Genomic DNA, 17115 nt, shown 5'->3' with positions numbered 1-17115 from the left:
GTAGAATTATTTATTACATTCACTTTCAATAAAGAAACGTCAAACTTAAAGCGAATTTGCGAAAAAGAAAATTGTCTGCTCGACATTCTTCTGCGTGAGTGTAAAAATCCACCCGCTCATGAATATTAATGACATGGGGGGTGCGGCATGTGGAGTGACGTCACGCGCGTTACACACAAACAGACATTCTTGGCTCAGTAGTAATTATAAAATAATTGTTCATTTTTTTCTGCATTTCAGAATCTCTACCACTGTTTCCAGCAGACCCATTGCCTGACACGCAGTGAGCAACATGACCCCGATGTTCATCTCTCAAATGAAAGCAAAGCATTTCTGCAAAATATAATTGACCAAGACTCCTGGATTGGCCATGCTATCATCAGCAGCCTGAATGCAGAGATGTCGCATGGCAGCATCCACCATCCTGCCCTGCAACAGTTGTTTGTGGATTCTATTCTGGGACACCTAGTAGAGCTTCGAAAGAGTTCTAATTCGGACAACCCCAGTGACACAAGCGATTGCAAAGTGGGTGAAATTAGAGAGCGCCTATATTCATGTGTGGCCACCTTGAACCTGAGTGCCCCAACAAGGACTGTGGACCTTGAGAGGTTGTTTCTGGAGCTCCACGATGCTTGCCATGGTGCCGAAAGCATATTGAGCGAAACCCGCTTACTCAGCTGCCTTCTCAGACAGGGAAACAACTTCTTAGTCAAGTATTATTGTGCAGTTGTGGATGAAGAGCACAGAAAGAAGAGTGTGCATGAAAATGCAGTGTTTAGTGCAGTCGAGGGGGATGGTAAGTTCTTGTACTCTTGTCTCTTTAATGTGAAAAAAATGCTCGTCAGATATTACAATTTGTGTTTGTTACGTCTGTTGTGTTGTAAAAACGACGCGGAAGCGAGTTGTATAGGGGCTAACGCCGAACTGTTTATTAGGGGCTTACGCCTAACTCGTGGGAAGGGGTTAACACAACTTTGTACTAACTAATCTCCTCAAGGGAAGGGTACTGGGAGTTCCCTACACCCTACCAGGCTATCGGGCTCTTCCCTCAGCACTGGCCGAGGGTTCAGCCAACTCGGCCAGCCGGGTAAAGTAGCCCTCTAGCCTGGTGCTAATTCCCCTTTACTCGGGGTCCCTACTCCCCTACCACTCACTCCCCTGGCTCCCGGCGAAGACCCCGTCTATGTCACCGGTCCCCCCTCAAATACCCCGAGGGGATATGACGTCACTCCTCCTGAGGCGAGTGACATCCCGTCATCACTCTACTCCTCAACACTTCCACTTGTATTGCTTTTGTCACCATTATCATCATGCAAGTCAGTGCTACTTATGCTTTTAAAATGCAAGTTTGCCCTCTGGGGTCTCCACAATATCTCATGTCATAAAATTACTGAAGGATTCCTCACTCCTACCTGTATATGAGGTCAAATCACCCCAATTCTCAGATCTAATGGCTTCCAATCCAATCCCCAGTCAACAATAAAATTATGTATACAAGCCCTTGCCTTTTCACTATTCTGTCTCTACCCACCCCCACATGCTCCGCTTCATTAACAAAGGATTTCACTCAAAACCCTCAGTCAACTTCTGTTCAATAGGAGGTTGCTTTTTCTGTACTGCAACCCCTGTAGTCTGGGAATTCCTTTCACAGTCATCTCTGCTGCCAACTCTGCCCCTGTTCAAGTCTAGGCTCAATGCTTTCCTGTTTTCTCTATATGTTGTTCCATGTAATTTAAAACACTATTTTATTCCTATTTTTGGTGGATCCCCTAATGTGCATGTCCTACATTGTGCAGACTTTTTAAATGCAACCGCATTCAAACATTTGTGCAAATCCAATTTGAAAAACAAGATTGTAAAATGTGAACTCGCCTCATAGATTGGTTGTATGGTTGTGTTTCGCTGTGCAGTGGCATATGGTGATCTGCAGGAGGGAGAGAAGATGGTGCTGTCCCTCATGTCGCATCCTGACCGGGCTCGCACCTGGAAAGAGCTCTATTTTTACTGCATTGCCAATGGAAAACATTTTCTAGAGCTCATCGTGGTGAGTCTCCAACATAGGGCTGGACTGCCAATATAACCATCCCATGAACACTGCGGTATAATTGTCAAGTGCAGCATAAAAACGTGATGGACTAAAGGAAGCGCCTTATTCCCAGGATTAGAAGACGCTCCGAAAACAAGACACATCCCAAACATGTGTGCGGAGCCAATAGAGTGATACAAATCTGAATACACACACCTACCCAATTATAAGATGTATCCCCAACTTCTGCAAAATACACAGAAAAAAAGTTGTCTTATAATCCGTGGAATACGGCAATGCACAATTCCCACTGGTGCAATGATAATTTATTGAACTGTCTTGTTGGTGACAGATGGCTGCCTTGCAACTCGTGAAGCGAGGTGACCTGGGGACGCTGGGGCAGCTACTGTCGGGTGAATTGGAGCCCCTGTGTCGCCTGGTTTTGCTCCTGGGGTGGACTCATTGCTCCACCCCGGAGTCGGCCCGCGAGCTTCTGCGCACCCTGCACTGCGACAGGGTGAGACCTGGGAAGAGCTTCTAACCAACCGCCTCTTGGTGCCAGAGAATATTTGTATAATTTTAACTTTTCTTTTGAGGTTAATTTTGTAAATTGTTGAATTGTATGGAAATGTCCTTGCCCCCCAGCATTCTGTGCTGTCGACTCTGCCCACTGACTGAAGTCTTGGCTCAAGGTTCTTGTCTTTACTGGCTGACTGCTATAACTTTGCCATTTGTTTCTGTCTATCATCTTGAGATACCGTCGCATTTAGATGCTTTGAGTATGTATTGTAATGTCTATACACTATACTGTTCAGTTTAATTCCAATTATAAGGCTATTGTGATCACATCTCTTTTAACAGACCTGGTTAAAATAAATACACCGTTACAGGAATCGTTCTCGTGCAAGAAGTTAAAATGCAGAATTAAATATCTTAACAGAAAACGGTTTCAAATGGTTCTAGAGTGCAACAAATAAAACAGTGTTAAACATAACCAACTTAACACTAAAATGTTATATAGTGCTGCTACAAAAAAAAATTTAGAGTTAAAACTGTAAACATAACTGGAAATGGGTTCATTCCGAGACAAAACTTTGCATATTATGACAACATAGAATTTATCTTCCATTTACTCTTCATTTTGTTTTGCACGGAATCTTTTGTTCTTGCGTTCATATAATATCTTTTATAATTGTGTCAAAAGAGTTGCAAAAGCAAGTTGTGCAGCCACTTTGCCACAACAGTAACTACAAGCATCTGAGCACAGAGTGGCCGTGTCCAATAAGGGAAGATTGGTGGGTGGGTGAGTGTGGTTTTTATTAACGCTAGCATTCACTGGTGCCAGGGTGTGCATGGAGACCGTTTGCTGGCGAATGCCTGCAACAGCCTAGCTTCGCAGGTGGACGTCCTGCAGTGGTGCATCCGCAAGAGCAGGTAGAGGCCACACTTCCACAATCACTGCGAGAACGATGATGCCAAAGCATATTATTGTCCAAGCACTGCAATATGGCAAATGTGGACCATCGGAGAAAGAGCAGACAATTGCGTATGTTTAGAGAAATTGGTTTCCCTGTATTGGCTATCTTTCCGGTTATTGTAGGCATGTAACTTTGCATCATATCAATTCTGATGTATACGATACACACGTTAAATTGTGCTTGTAGGAATATATAATTTTTTTATATGTCATTGATTCACCTGACCTGTAAATGATTATTTTTACTATTTTTATAAATATTTCCGTTGAATCTTCATATGTGTTACTGCTTTTACACACTAGAAATCCATTTTGTATTGTACCATTACAGCCTCTAGAGGTGCTACATCCAAAGTAAAAAATGTATTAATGGAATCTCAAACCCTAAATCGTGACTTCATTGCATGGCGAGGGATGGGATAGGGCAGGCAGTAGTAGCATATCTTTACAGTACACCCCTAACATGTTGGGTAACCCCTCCATCCACAGCAAAAACCTCAGTGTGCACGACCTAGCGCGGCATTTGCACAGTCAGGAGCAACATTCTACCCTCTACCAGCTTCACCACCTCACAGACCTCCTGGGGCTGCATGAGGCGGAGGTGCTGGCTTTGCTACTCAAACCCATGGTCACCGACACAGGTCTGTACGTCTGTATGAATGTTTGTTGAAATTATTTCGGACCGGAGGTAGCCAACCGTGCTAACTGGAGGTGTGGGGGGAAAGGTTTGGAACCCGGCACCATCTTCAGATGCGCATGCTGTTACCACACAACAGGACAGCCATGGCCCAGTGACTCGGGCGCCACTGCGCTATGAACCCGGCAATCCGAGTTCAATTCTCGGCCATGGCTAACATCAGTAGCAAAGTGCTATCTGAACCTGGCCCTCACCTCCACTTCACCAAAGTGTACAAAACAGCAAGGTACAGTGTGATCAAACAATCCCTGTAACTGAAAAGGCAGTGGATTGACAAAGGGCTTTAGACTTTTACTTCCTTGCTGAAATCGAAACAGCTGTGCAAGGAACTAGTCTGGCATACGTGGGAAAAAATGATACCTAATGTACTGCAGATGCTGTCACATATCTTATTACTCGGGTTTTTTTAAGTTGTATTTTTTGCGTCACTTTCATGTCTGCATTATGATGTATCTCATCAACCATGACAGTGGAGGTTAAGAGTCTACTTCACCAGACTGGGCAGGTTCTGTGAGTCTTTAAAGATTTTTTCAACATATGTATGCCCTCATTAAGATTTTAGTTATTTTTGTTTGCTTGAGTTATAGATATTGAAGTTTGCTCAACAGATTGAGGTCAATTGCTCATGCAGTATGTTTGTATCTTAATTCTAGATTTGAAGCTTTCGTGACTGCAAGGAATCATATTCTTAGGTTTTTTCGGTAAAGTCACATAGGTAAAACATCAAAATTAATGAAAATAAAATAAAACAAAGAATCACGACGTTTCGGAGGCAACACAAGTCTCCGTCATCAGGTGGGACCGTCACAGCCGAATTAGCTGCATCAAGTGAGGCAATGATTCAAGATGTAATCCCTTATAAGCAAGTTGAAGGGGGGAGGAGAGGGGGGGGGAGCTCATCAGAATGTTAGTACAACGCATCGGGAGGGGGGGAGCGGGGCCAAAAAAATTGAACGGCGGCTTGGACGCGGTTGCTGCTGCACACGCCAAAACAATGGACAGAGAGGGTGAGGGGAGGTCTGATACACATGATAGACAAAAGAACGAAAATGCCCATGTTTATACCAATGCTGGCTGAACAATGAAGAGGGTACTGTTAAAAAACAACTGGGGATGTTAACACTCGGTAAAGTAAAGTAAAATAGTGCCTGTCAGATAAGATGGTCCAAAAAAGTGTAATTAAGTCTTTTTTGCGTGGTTGATAACATCTTTCCAATGATTACTAAGTTTGTACCCATTATCACGGTTGAAATTATGTCTGTGTTTGTATATTTGTATGGCTTCGTGTACAAACCTTTGATGGTAGCCGGGAGGTTTGCAGAGAACCTTGGTCTCGGAAAAGACAATTTCATGAGAGCCCACCGAGTTGTAGCAATGATCGGCAACGGCAGAAGAATCAGTTCTGCCGTGTTTCAGATCTGACTTGTGCTCGCGGACACGATCAGAAACATGACGTTTCGTTTCTCCAATGTAGCAATCACCACAAATGCAACTCAATTTGTAGACTCCAGGATACTGTAAGTCAAGAACGACATCCTTCATAGATGGAATCAGATCACGGATTTTATGCACTGTACTGAATCGGACTTGGATCTTATGTTTGTTTAGAATTTTGGAGATCTTTTTGGTCACGCCTGCTATGTATGGTAACGTGATGGTTTTGGTCGGAGTTTCATGTGGCTGTTTCTGTGTGGTGGGAGAGACAGCTTGGCGGATAGTACGGTCAGAGTATCCGTTCATCCTGAGGGCCCGATGTACATCTCTTAATTCACCGGTCAGGTGGTGTTTGTCAGAAATTCCATGGGCTCTGTGGTATAGCGTTTTGATGAGATAATTCTTTTGAAATGGGTGGTGGTGGGAATCCGGTTTCAAGTAGGAATCTGTGTGGGTGGCTTTCCTGTAGACAGAATGTCCCAAGGATCCGTCAGGCCTCCTCTCAAACAGAATATCCAAGAATGGTAGTTTACCGTCTTTCTCCACTTCCATGGTGAATCTGATGGATGGGTGTCTAGAATTTATGTGGTCCAAGAAGTGGTTCAATGCTGGGAGGCCATGTGGCCAGATGACGAAAGTGTCATCCACATACCTCTTCCCTGTGGAAGAGGTATGGAAGAGGTATGTGGATGACACTTTCGTCATCTGGCCACATGGCCTCCCAGCATTGAACCACTTCTTGGACCACATCAATTCTAGACACCCATCCATCAGATTCACCATGGAAGTGGAGAAAGACGGTAAACTACCATTCTTGGATATTCTGTTTGAGAGGAGGCCTGACGGATCCTTGGGACATTCTGTCTACAGGAAAGCCACCCACACAGATTCCTACTTGAAACCGGATTCCCACCACCACCCATCTCAAAAGAATTCTCTCATCAAAACGCTATACCACAGAGCCCATGGCATTTCTGACAAACACCACCTGACCGGTGAATTAAGACATGTACATCGGGCCCTCAGGATGAACGGATACTCTGACCGTACTATCCGCCAAGCTGTCTCTCCCACCACACAGAAACAGCCACATGAAGCTCCGACCAAAACCATCACGTTACCATACATAGCAGGCGTGACCAAAAAGATCTCCAAAATTCTAAACAAACATAAGATCCAAGTCCGATTCAGTACAGTGCATAAAATCCGTGATCTGATTCCATCTATGAAGGATGTCGTTCTTGACTTACAGTATCCTGGAGTCTACAAATTGAGTTGCATTTGTGGTGATTGCTACATTGGAGAAACGAAACGTCATGTTTCTGATCGTGTCCGCGAGCACAAGTCAGATCTGAAACACGGCAGAACTGATTCTTCTGCCGTTGCCGATCATTGCTACAACTCGGTGGGCTCTCATGAAATTGTCTTTTCCGAGACCAAGGTTCTCTGCAAACCTCCCGGCTACCATCAAAGGTTTGTACACGAAGCCATACAAATATACAAACACAGACATAATTTCAACCGTGATGATGGGTACAAACTTAGTAATCATTGGAAAGATGTTTTCAACCACGCAAAAAAGACTTAATTACACTTTTTTGGACCATCTTATCTGACAGGCACTATTTTACTTCCCTTTACCGAGTGTTAACATCCCCAGTTGTTTTTTAACAGTACCCTTTCATTGTTCAGCCAGCATTGGTATAAACATGGGCATTTTCGTTCTTTTGTCTATCATGTGTATCAGACCTCCCCTCCCCCTCTCTGTCCATTGTGTTGGCGTGTGCAGCAGCAACCGCGTCCAAGCCGCCGTTCAATTTTTTTGGCCCCCCCCCCTCCCGATGCGTTGTACTAACATTCTGATGAGCTCCCCCCCCCCTCTCCTCCCCCCTTCAACTTGCTTATAAGGGATTACTTCTTGAATCATTGCCTCACTTGATGCAGCTAATTCGGCTGTGACGGTCCCACCTGATGACGGAGACTTGTGTTGCCTCCGAAACGTCGTGATTCTTTGTTTTATTTTATTTTATTTTCATTAATTTTGATGTTTTACCTACGTGACTTTACCGAAAAAAAACCTAAGAATATGTTTGTATCTTCCTTTTTGTGCCATAGATCAAGACGCTGAAACTTCTTCTGAATTGCCAACATTGGACCAGCAAAGAAATGTAGCACTGTTCCATAGTTTCTGTGCCATGAAGCATGCTATTAGCGCCTTATGCCTAAAACATTTCCCTTCCAGGCGACCATCCATTTCCCATGAATCTAACACTAGTCAGACTGTCACTAACCTGTGCAGCTCCAATCAGGACGTTACCGAGAAAGATGCTGAAAGGACTACATCTAGCTTGGAAGGCCCGACATCTGGAGAAGGTTGTCCATCACCGCTTGATGATGCTGAAACCAATTTAAATAGCTTGGACTGCCCAGTGGAAGACTTCTCGACCATTGAGTGGCACTTTGAGCAGTGCCACTCTCACTTGAAGCAGATTGCCCCTCCAAACCTGCGATTGGAGGTGATGGAGAACATTTTCTCACTGCTGTTTGTGACATTTGAAGACCTCGCTGGGGAAGGCGTTGGCACGGAGAGCGACTCGGAGGAGTACGTGGAGGACGCGACGTTCGATCAGTGGGCCGCCGAAAGCCTGGAGAGCAGTGTGGACATCCTGAGCTGCAGCCCGCCCGACCTTGATGACCAAACTTCGCAGACTCGGGCAGAGTTGCAGAAGATGTCACTTCAGAGCAGTACGCTTTCCAACAAGTCGCCAACCTCTCATGGCACTTCTACGGAAACGAGTGCCGAAATCGATGCAGAGATCGCTGATACTAGTCAGAGCAACCCACAGAAAGTTAAGGCAGCCTTGAAACGTTTTGCCTTTTCTTTGAAGAGGAAGTCGGGATTTATAGTCGATGAGCATTTTACTCACAGTATACTCTGCCTTTTAGAGGAAAGCCTGGAAACACTCAAGGATGAAGGCTGTCCCACGCAAAGTACACTGCAGCTTGTCGACTCGGTTGTGTCTTCCGTTAGTATGGACTTCTTCAGCCACCGCCTTTCTCGCCTGTCAAATTACATCAGTGAGGCACACTGGAGGTACAGGCTGATCTTCGCTAATCATTTCACAGGTGTGTATGTTATAAATGTCTGTGTAGCCGGCGTTATTAAAGTGACGTGCATAGCTTTCGGTTCAGTGTCTTTGCTTTAAACCATGTATTTATAGCTCATGGATACTTCGTGTTTTGTCAGTCTTGTTTTACAGGCAGTTTAAGCATTGCAAGAAGTACTGCCTTGCAATGCATAGCTCACAGTACACATTATATATTGTCCCACAAGATTAATGTCTTGAATATGAGCAAAGTGCTTCCTGTTTTTAACCCGTGCAGACCACTTATTTAGCTGCTTGATGTCATGTCACATGCATTCTAAGGTCCGCACAAAGGCCCTGATTTTACAAGAGAACTTAAAAGGAAAAGGTTTAAAGGCAAAAGGTCTACACAATCACAACATAAAGGTACAATACTTTGTTTTTTGTTTCTCACTGTTGTCAAGAGTTGTGCATTTCCAACTTTGTACAATAATATGGTATTGTGATGATGCAGGTTGCAATGATAAAATCCTCGTTTATTTCAATTTGATGTCTGTCCTTTTCCCCTAGAGTGGAGTGAATGCATAAAGGAGGCATGGAACAGTGACATTCCTACATCTGCCGCAGGTGCTCAACACAACCATCGCAGTGTCCTGTAACTCTACTTGCATTATGCAAGCGTCTTTGTGCGCCTTCATTGTAAAAACCCATCCCTTAATCGTACATTTAGACACCCGAAATCCAACTCGTGTTGTATTGCGTAAAATTAACAACATGTAATGTGCAGAATCTTACCTATACAGTGTGTAATATTTATTATGAGGCTATTGTTTGTTGAAAGATGTTTGTAAATTTTATGATTTTGGAAAGATAAACATTACAATGAAAGAGTAGTACACCTAAATAATTGACAAAAGGTCCTTTTACAAAATGAAATTTTGTCTTTTTTTTAGAGGGCTTTTACCTAACCTGGAGATGGGGTGGAACCATTGCATGGAATGATTAGCAATTGCGCTTTAGAGATGCATCTTGCCATATGGCTGAATTACACTATTTTTCAAATCATCGCCATACCACCGTTGGTCTATAAAAAAGATGGCCATCATGTGTCTTTTAACTTGAGAACTTAAGTAAATCCGTAATGAGCCCCAGTATTCACAGTATCCGTTTTGTGCACACAGTGGCAAGACAGTGCTACACGTGCTGCTGACGATATTTGTTTGCTCCTTTTTACTGGCCTTATGTAATATAAACCTATGACCAACATACCTGGAATGTGCCCAATCTCATCAGATCTTTGAAGCGAAGCAAGTTTCAGTCTGGAGAGTGCTTGAATAGATGACAATGCATAACAGTTGTTATAGGTGGTGGGACTACATCGTTGGCAGCATAGAGCAGTGCAAACAAAGTTAATTGTTTTATGGCACCGTACTAATGCCGCTAAGTCTGTGCTCCCTCTACCCAACCGGCACTGACCAGCATGTTAAAGTATTGTCAACCCCCATGATCCACACGGCATGGGGGAGGCCATTACGCAGCAGTGGTTAAAACAAAGGCTGTACACGTTTGTTGTAATGGAAGCGTAGCGTCACGGCTGTGACACCACGTCCCGCGTGTCTGCAGAGTGCAGCAGCGGGGGTTCGGAGCGAACCGGCCAGAGCAGACTGAATGAGCGATCATCATTGCGGCAAGAGAGCCGAATCATCCCACTCATGCTCACGCCACCAGAGTCGCTCCTCACTGCGTGCATCCTACAGGAGAACTATGCTCAGGCTCAACAGGTGCCGCAACTTGAATTTGCTCTCCATGGTTATTTTTATTATTCTCGTGCGACTGTTCGCACCTTATAAACCTCACCTCACTGCCGTTTTGCCATTAACCATATTATCACACGTCCCCTTTCCCACTTTATTTAAAACTATTCATCGTTAGCATGGGGGTTACAATGATCTCTAGAGAGCTTTGTGCAGCATGTCCCCACTGCTGCTCAATCTGCCCATCTTGTGTTTTTAGTGAATACATTTAGTTTATGTTATCTACGGAAAAGATTTGAACTCTGCTTGCTGGGTTCAAATTACAGTTCACAAACCACTATCACCGCTGCACCCCAAATTCAGAGTCTTAACGATAAAATGTATTTGTATTTTTTGCTACATTGCAAACTTCACTGGTGGTTTAGTGGTAAAGTAAGCAGCTCTCAATCAGAAGGGAAAGGCTGGGGTTTGACTTAGTTCAGTATCTCTCTGGGCTCCATAAAACGTTATTAGGAGGTGAATAGTGGTTTAGCATAGACTTGCCCCTGCCATCAGTATGTGGATTTTTCGTCACTGGCTCAAGGCTGTAAACGGGAACAGAAAATAACTTTTAGACTTTTCAAATGGTTCGCAGGTGGTGGCCATGTTTGGACTCGGTTCGGCGCAGAGCCTCGATGAGCTGCGCTTTGCTGAGGAGTACGGGGCACGCGTGGCTGAGCTGCAGCGGCTGGAGGTCCAGGCCAAGGCTGTGCTGCCGGCCCGGCGCGTCCCCAGCCCCAATGAGCCACTCGACGTGCTGCAGTCCATTGCCACCGCTGCGGCTGCGGGTATGCTAACCCAGTGTGTGCTGCCGAGGTATTCAGAAATCTTCCTGCGGCTTGTGATATGAACTTCAATTGGTATAAACAAGTAAGGTACACTAGACATGAGCCTTATGTACCTGGCACGCGACAACGATGTCTCAACTCATCGTCATAATCGGCCATGGTCAGTCCGCTGCTGAATGAAGCTTTGCTTAAGCTGCCACCATCATTACACATTTATTCTAATCTTTTGACTTTTTACTTGTGATTCTCTTTTATTTGTTTCATTTCATTTTCACGATTTTATATAGACCTAAATACATACGTGTAGACATTGGTTCCTCCCCATCCTCGGCAGTGGTACCCATTCCCATGAACGAATGGCCGTGTCTCAGGCGTGGCGTCCACGTCCGTGGTGGGCTCCGTCGAGCGGCTGATGACCCTCGTGCCGGACCACTTCCCTCTGCCCCCCGCGCTGGCCGAGGCGGCTGACGCGGGGGTCGGGGCCCCTGGCCGGGACGCGGCGCTGCTGAGACGGCGCCTCGCCGAGTGCCCGCCGCCCGCGCTGGTGGCGTTTGACCTGGCGTGCACGCGCAGCACCAGCTGGAAGACATGTCGCACGCTCCTCGAGGTGGCGGAGAGGAGGCTGCTGGCGGGCACCGTCGCCGAGAGCCGAGGTGCGTCGTCTGCTTTAGCGTGCCGCTCCTGAATGTATGTTGATGTATGTTGAATTTCTTTCACACCCTACGTAGCCAACCGTGTTAATCAGAGGTGAGGGTGAATGATAACAAACAATACACAATTGAAGTTCTAAAGAAATTCGTTTTAATCTAGATTTAAGACTACATAAGCTCCAATACCTTCCTAATATTGGAAGGAAGAGCGTTCCAGACACCCAAAGAAGGGCATCTGATAGTGTGTGAAGCGGTGACGGTCATGGTTCGATGGCTATCCAAAAGCCGCTGTGAGGCTGACCAGAGTTTGCATGATGGTTTAGGCTCCTTGACAAGATCAGCAAGGTATTATGGTTCATTTGTGGCAAGCACTTTGTGTATAATGTCCGCAGCATGGTGTCAGCAACGACTTTTGTGAACAATGCCGCATTGACGGTAATATGGAAACGCATGTTTTGTTTGAAGGCAAGAAAGGAGATCACAAAGCGAGCACAGGAACTTCCATTCGGGGATTTCCAACCTTCCTCAAGCAAGTCAGCAAAATAATCAACCACACGCAGCCATCAGGAGTCAGCGGTGCGTCCTTTGTTGGTTATTTTCACACCACATTAAACTTTTGTGTAATCGTGACCTCTGTGCACTCACCGGTAATATAAGTATGTATTTAATAGTTGAGCGGCTCAATTTGTGACATTTGTGCTTCAGATGATGCCGACCTCTCTTCACACTTCAACGTGAGTGTGTCTGAGCTGCTGCTGGCTCACCCCGGGCCCCTCTCCGCCGAGCACATGGAGACCCAACTCGTGGACAGGGCCCGCGCCGACTGCATGTTGCTGCGCATCTTTGAAGCTGTCAGCACTCAAAGTGTGTGCTCCTAAAAATTGTTCAAGAAAACTATGAAGGGGTTTTGGTGTACTTGGGCGTTTCTCTACCAGTAAAAAGCAAAGCCACTGGGACAATGTTAGAAAAATACACGAGTGGGATATCTCCTGTTATTTTTTCAATCCATAGCTTATGTGGCACGTATAGACAACATGCACTTCGCAATAGCTTTTCTGTAAATTGGCATGAACCTGTTTTTATATTGAATGTATTTTTACCGTTTGATCAAGAATACCAGATATGTTCGTATTCCATGAGCTGCTCGCCAAAATGCTCTCTTGCTGAGGCATTAACCCAGGCTGTGCTGGGTTGGCGTTGCCGTGCGTTGTGTGATGAGTCAGACGTGCAGGGCGACGTGGTCGCTCACCTGTTGAAGAACTGGGCCAAGGCGCCGTCGGGAGACAGCGAGTCTGTTCGCCATCTCATCAAGCAGCTGCTCAAGGTGATGGACCCGCAGGAGGTGCTCGGGCAACCCACGGAGCCGGCTCCTGCATACCTTCATCGGCTCTTCGACTACCTCAACGTTCTGTCCATGATCATCATCAGAAGCCAAGGCCGGGAGACAGGTACACCTATCGTGTGCTTTTTTTTCTTTCTAAGAGATACGAAATCTTACATTTGCGTACATTGCTTTTGCTTAGTGTCTCAGTGATCTTTGCCTGCTTTGTAGCCTTTAATGATGTTAGCGAAGGTTGTGATGGCCCTAAAACCAGTGCATGTTTTATAGTGGTGCACACCTGTGATCCAATGCTTTTGAGGTATGGGATCACAGAAATGTTGTTAACTAAAGCCACTGGGATACGAGGTGGAGAAATTTGGCTTTGTGACTGTCATCTTCTTGTTTTCATGTGTTTTCTTTTTCAAGTTGCCAGGTTTTATTTTACTAACCCATGTAATATGTTAATCTTCCTGCTGTCTTACAGTCTGTGTCTATCACATGCTCACATTGGGGTTTTTTCCAATATACTTTATGCCAAACACATTCGTGCAAGTTATCAAACGTGTCAATGTAGGACACTCCTGAAAACAAACTATTGAGACTCGGCGAGGTTTTCCTGGAGTTATTATTTTTTATTATCATTATTGCAAAATAAACACGCGTATGGACTTCAACTGTAATTTCAATGCAAACGAATACATTGCTCCGAATGCTGCTTTACGGTGTGTAGCCATTTCATGGACTGTGCATAGCTTTATCAGCACCCAAACTCAAACGGGTGATTCTGCTTCTGCATATCACATTCCACTGGTCACTTTGTTTTCAAAACAAATGCATGGATCTTTGTGTGTCTTAGATTCATCGGCCAATGTTAAACCCACAAACACACTGGTGCTGCTCCAGAAGAGGCCAGTGGATCTGCTGTCCCAGCTGTTGTTCGAAGAGCAGACACTGCCCAGCAGGTACATGTTACACTGGATGTTTACTGTAACAAAACAAAGTCTTGAATTGTACTGTCATTGATGTTGAAAAATGTCACTTCATATTAACTAATTTAAGTAAGAATATTATCAACCATTATTTATCCACTGCTGGATGAAGGCCTTCCCAATCCATCACAATCTTTCATGGTCCTGGGATGTAGCAATCCATCTTGCACCCACACACAGGTTGATTTCATGCTTCATCTTCATAGTGTGGATGTCCACTCTTGGCTGCAACTTTGCCATTAATCCTGACCACCAGCCTTCCAGCGACCTTTCCCTGCCCAAGCCAATGTAATAATATGTTATTTAAAAACTGTGTACATACAAAACACATCTGTTGTCTTTCCATCTACTGACTGCTGATAGAGGTTTTGTGTCCTTGTTTCTGCCTGTATGTGATAAAGCTGTATCTTTGCTGTGTGCAATTGTCAGACTCGAGGTGCTCATAAAGGAGGAGTGCCCCCCTCTCGCCCTCAACCTGAGGCGCGTCATCTTAGACTCCTGCTGCAGGCCCCTCCCACTGGGTGGAGCCTCGCCGAGGGTCGCCAATGCCACCTTGGCTGCCCAGTTGGAAGCCATGCTGCACGGAGCGGTGGCATCCTGCCTGCCTGCCCAACTCGAGCTGCTGCCTTTGAGCTCAGGCCAGAAAGCTGAAGACACGGGTGAATCCAGCCAGAGCGTCTGCCAGTATTCGCTCACCGCCGCGACGCTCGCCTATCTCAAGGTAATATATGCTGTGTGTTTGTACATGTACCGCACGTTTGTCAGCCCCGCTGCTAGATGAGGGCCTCTTTATGCCATGCAGTTTTTGTGGGGGTTATGTGACCGTCTGGCACTATGCTCGTCACTGGCTTGGTAAAGGTGGGGAGCATAGATGTTGGAGCATGGAGATGAAGCACATCAATGGATTTTGCTGCACTACTTCCTGTTGACATCATCAGGCATGGTCAATCCACTGCTGAATGAAGCTGCTACCTCTCGCAATTTTGCGATGTAACTGCCTCGTACCTTAATGGGAATTGTTGACGACTTTGTGCTAAAAATGTCTAAGAACATGATGCAGGCGCCCTCAAAGCATTTTGCACTGTGCCCTGACAAAAAGCTGGGAAGACCACCAATCCCTCCTTTGCTCCATGCAACTGCATCGTGTGCCTTTTCCAGCCTGTCACTCCACGTATCACCTGCCTCTCGCTCCACACTTTGTATCCAGATCAGCATAGTTGGCTATGTACAGTGCAAAAGAAGTTAAACAAACGAGAGATATACAGCCTCCGAGAAGCAGTGAGAGAAAGAGAAAGAGCCAGAAAAAAGACAGCATGAAATAAATATCTGCTGTAGTAGGAAATAGTGTTCCCAGATCCAACTTTTTTCCTGCTCTAAAGTTCAGTTTTTATGGTCTCCTGAAGAAATCTAAGTTGAGGTTTCACTGTATTTTAGCGGTTACCAACCTATGGCCTTTGTATCACTACTGCAGTGGTCCACGGAACTGTCGCAGATTATTTGCATTTTTTCTGCACTGTGGTCTGAGAAAAATTGTGGGAACCATTGCTGTAATTGAATAACACTCCAAAATGTACAGACGCCCTCAAAGCATGTGCTTTTTGCTGCGTCGAGGCTCATGGTGACATTTTAACTGGCAGGAGGTGAGCCCCTTGCTTGCAATGGTGGCATGCTTGACCGGGGACAAGCGGCCAGGTGACAAGCGGAAAGAAAAGAAAAACAAGAAGGAGCGGCCCCTTGAGATCACGTCACTGCGCCGGGAACTCCAGCACCTGATGCTCAACGACTTTCCCGTTCTACACGAATATCTGAGCAGCACAGCCGCTCTGCTTGGGCACCCTCCCATCCTAGGGGTATTTGGCGGCACCACAATTCATACCCACATGAAACGGTTGAGAAAATGTGATGTAAGGTACTTTGAGTTGCTGAGGCATTTAAGCACCCTATAAATGCAAATTCTCATCCCTAAATTCTTCATGTGCCATATTCCTTCCCAATGTATCGTCATTAGCATCATCAGCTATGGTCAGTTCACTGCTGAATGAAGGTCACCATCTCTCACGATCTTGCGATATAATATCCTGTAATGCACCGATTATGTTTTTCTTTTAATTAAGCGAGTAACATATCTGAAAGCAGTTGTTGATTGACGCCAGCAGTTGGTGACAGAGGGACAGACGAAGGGCGAGGATCTCTGCGAGTGCTGGCCAGGCTGCGACTGCTGCCCCCTGCTGCTGTGCGGCCTGCACGATGAGCGGAGTGCGGCTGTGATTGCGCGAGCGTTCGAGGTGGCAATGTCAGCCCAAGACTGGGCTCGCGCGTTGAAGCTGCTCAACAGATTCGGGCGCGAGGACGCTGAGTGGGACCGCTTGAGAGACGCGCTTCTGTGCTGTGCTGCTGCAACAGGTACGGTACATGAAGCTGTCGGTGGAGTTTGCTTTTGAGGGCACAAGGTGCCGCTTGGAAATATTGACAATAGTAGGCGCGCACCACGGTGGCAAGACGTTAACTACCTCGCCTGGTATACAGGAGGTCGTGGGTTGGATTCCGACCCCGATGCCTCTATATTTGGAGTTTGTATGTTCTCCCTGTGGTCGTGTGGCTTATTCTCCGGGTCCTCAGTTTTTTCCCTGCACATGTAGAAACATGCATTTATAGTATTTGGCTGCAAGAAATTTCCACATGATAAGCCACTTCATCGGGCTATCATTTGTGGCCAGGTCGTTTCTGAAAATAGCTCTATAGCTCAGTGGGCCTTACCTGCTAAAATACAAAATAGTTTAAAATAGTTTAATAATGGGGAAAATGCATCCTCATCAGCTATGGTCAGTCGACTGCTTGATAAAGGTCTTCCAAA

General features: G+C 45.6%; 1 protein-coding gene across 4 annotated transcripts in view; it reads left to right on the top strand.

Annotated features, from left to right (window-relative positions):
• The window catches only part of ZFYVE26 (zinc finger FYVE-type containing 26), a 39480-nt gene that overhangs the window by 5037 nt on the left and 17328 nt on the right, over window positions 1–17115 (top strand). For 3 of the 4 annotated variants that reach the window (XM_078858294.1, XM_078858290.1, XM_078858292.1), the window contains exons 5-22: window positions 241–796; window positions 1911–2044; window positions 2379–2543; window positions 3372–3460; window positions 3993–4144; window positions 7750–8760; window positions 9063–9146; window positions 9291–9347; window positions 10344–10501; window positions 11109–11301; window positions 11673–11954; window positions 12417–12527; window positions 12657–12815; window positions 13175–13399; window positions 14129–14234; window positions 14691–14982; window positions 15899–16111; window positions 16415–16664. In XM_078858294.1, the coding sequence (XP_078714420.1) occupies window positions 241–796; window positions 1911–2044; window positions 2379–2543; window positions 3372–3460; window positions 3993–4144; window positions 7750–8760; window positions 9063–9146; window positions 9291–9347; window positions 10344–10501; window positions 11109–11301; window positions 11673–11954; window positions 12417–12527; window positions 12657–12815; window positions 13175–13399; window positions 14129–14234; window positions 14691–14982; window positions 15899–16111; window positions 16415–16664 (4237 nt within the window). The remainder of the gene's footprint in view (window positions 1–240; window positions 797–1910; window positions 2045–2378; window positions 2544–3371; window positions 3461–3992; window positions 4145–7749; window positions 8761–9062; window positions 9147–9290; window positions 9348–10343; window positions 10502–11108; window positions 11302–11672; window positions 11955–12416; window positions 12528–12656; window positions 12816–13174; window positions 13400–14128; window positions 14235–14690; window positions 14983–15898; window positions 16112–16414; window positions 16665–17115) is intronic. The other variant, XM_078858293.1, reaches the window with a different exon arrangement.

This window comes from Lampetra fluviatilis, chromosome 7 (genome assembly GCF_964198595.1).
Source record: "Lampetra fluviatilis chromosome 7, kcLamFluv1.1, whole genome shotgun sequence".
NCBI classification, from domain to species: domain Eukaryota; kingdom Metazoa; phylum Chordata; class Hyperoartia; order Petromyzontiformes; family Petromyzontidae; genus Lampetra; species Lampetra fluviatilis.
Note: the sequence above shows the minus strand (reverse complement) of the source record. Positions and strands in the feature narration are given on the sequence as shown.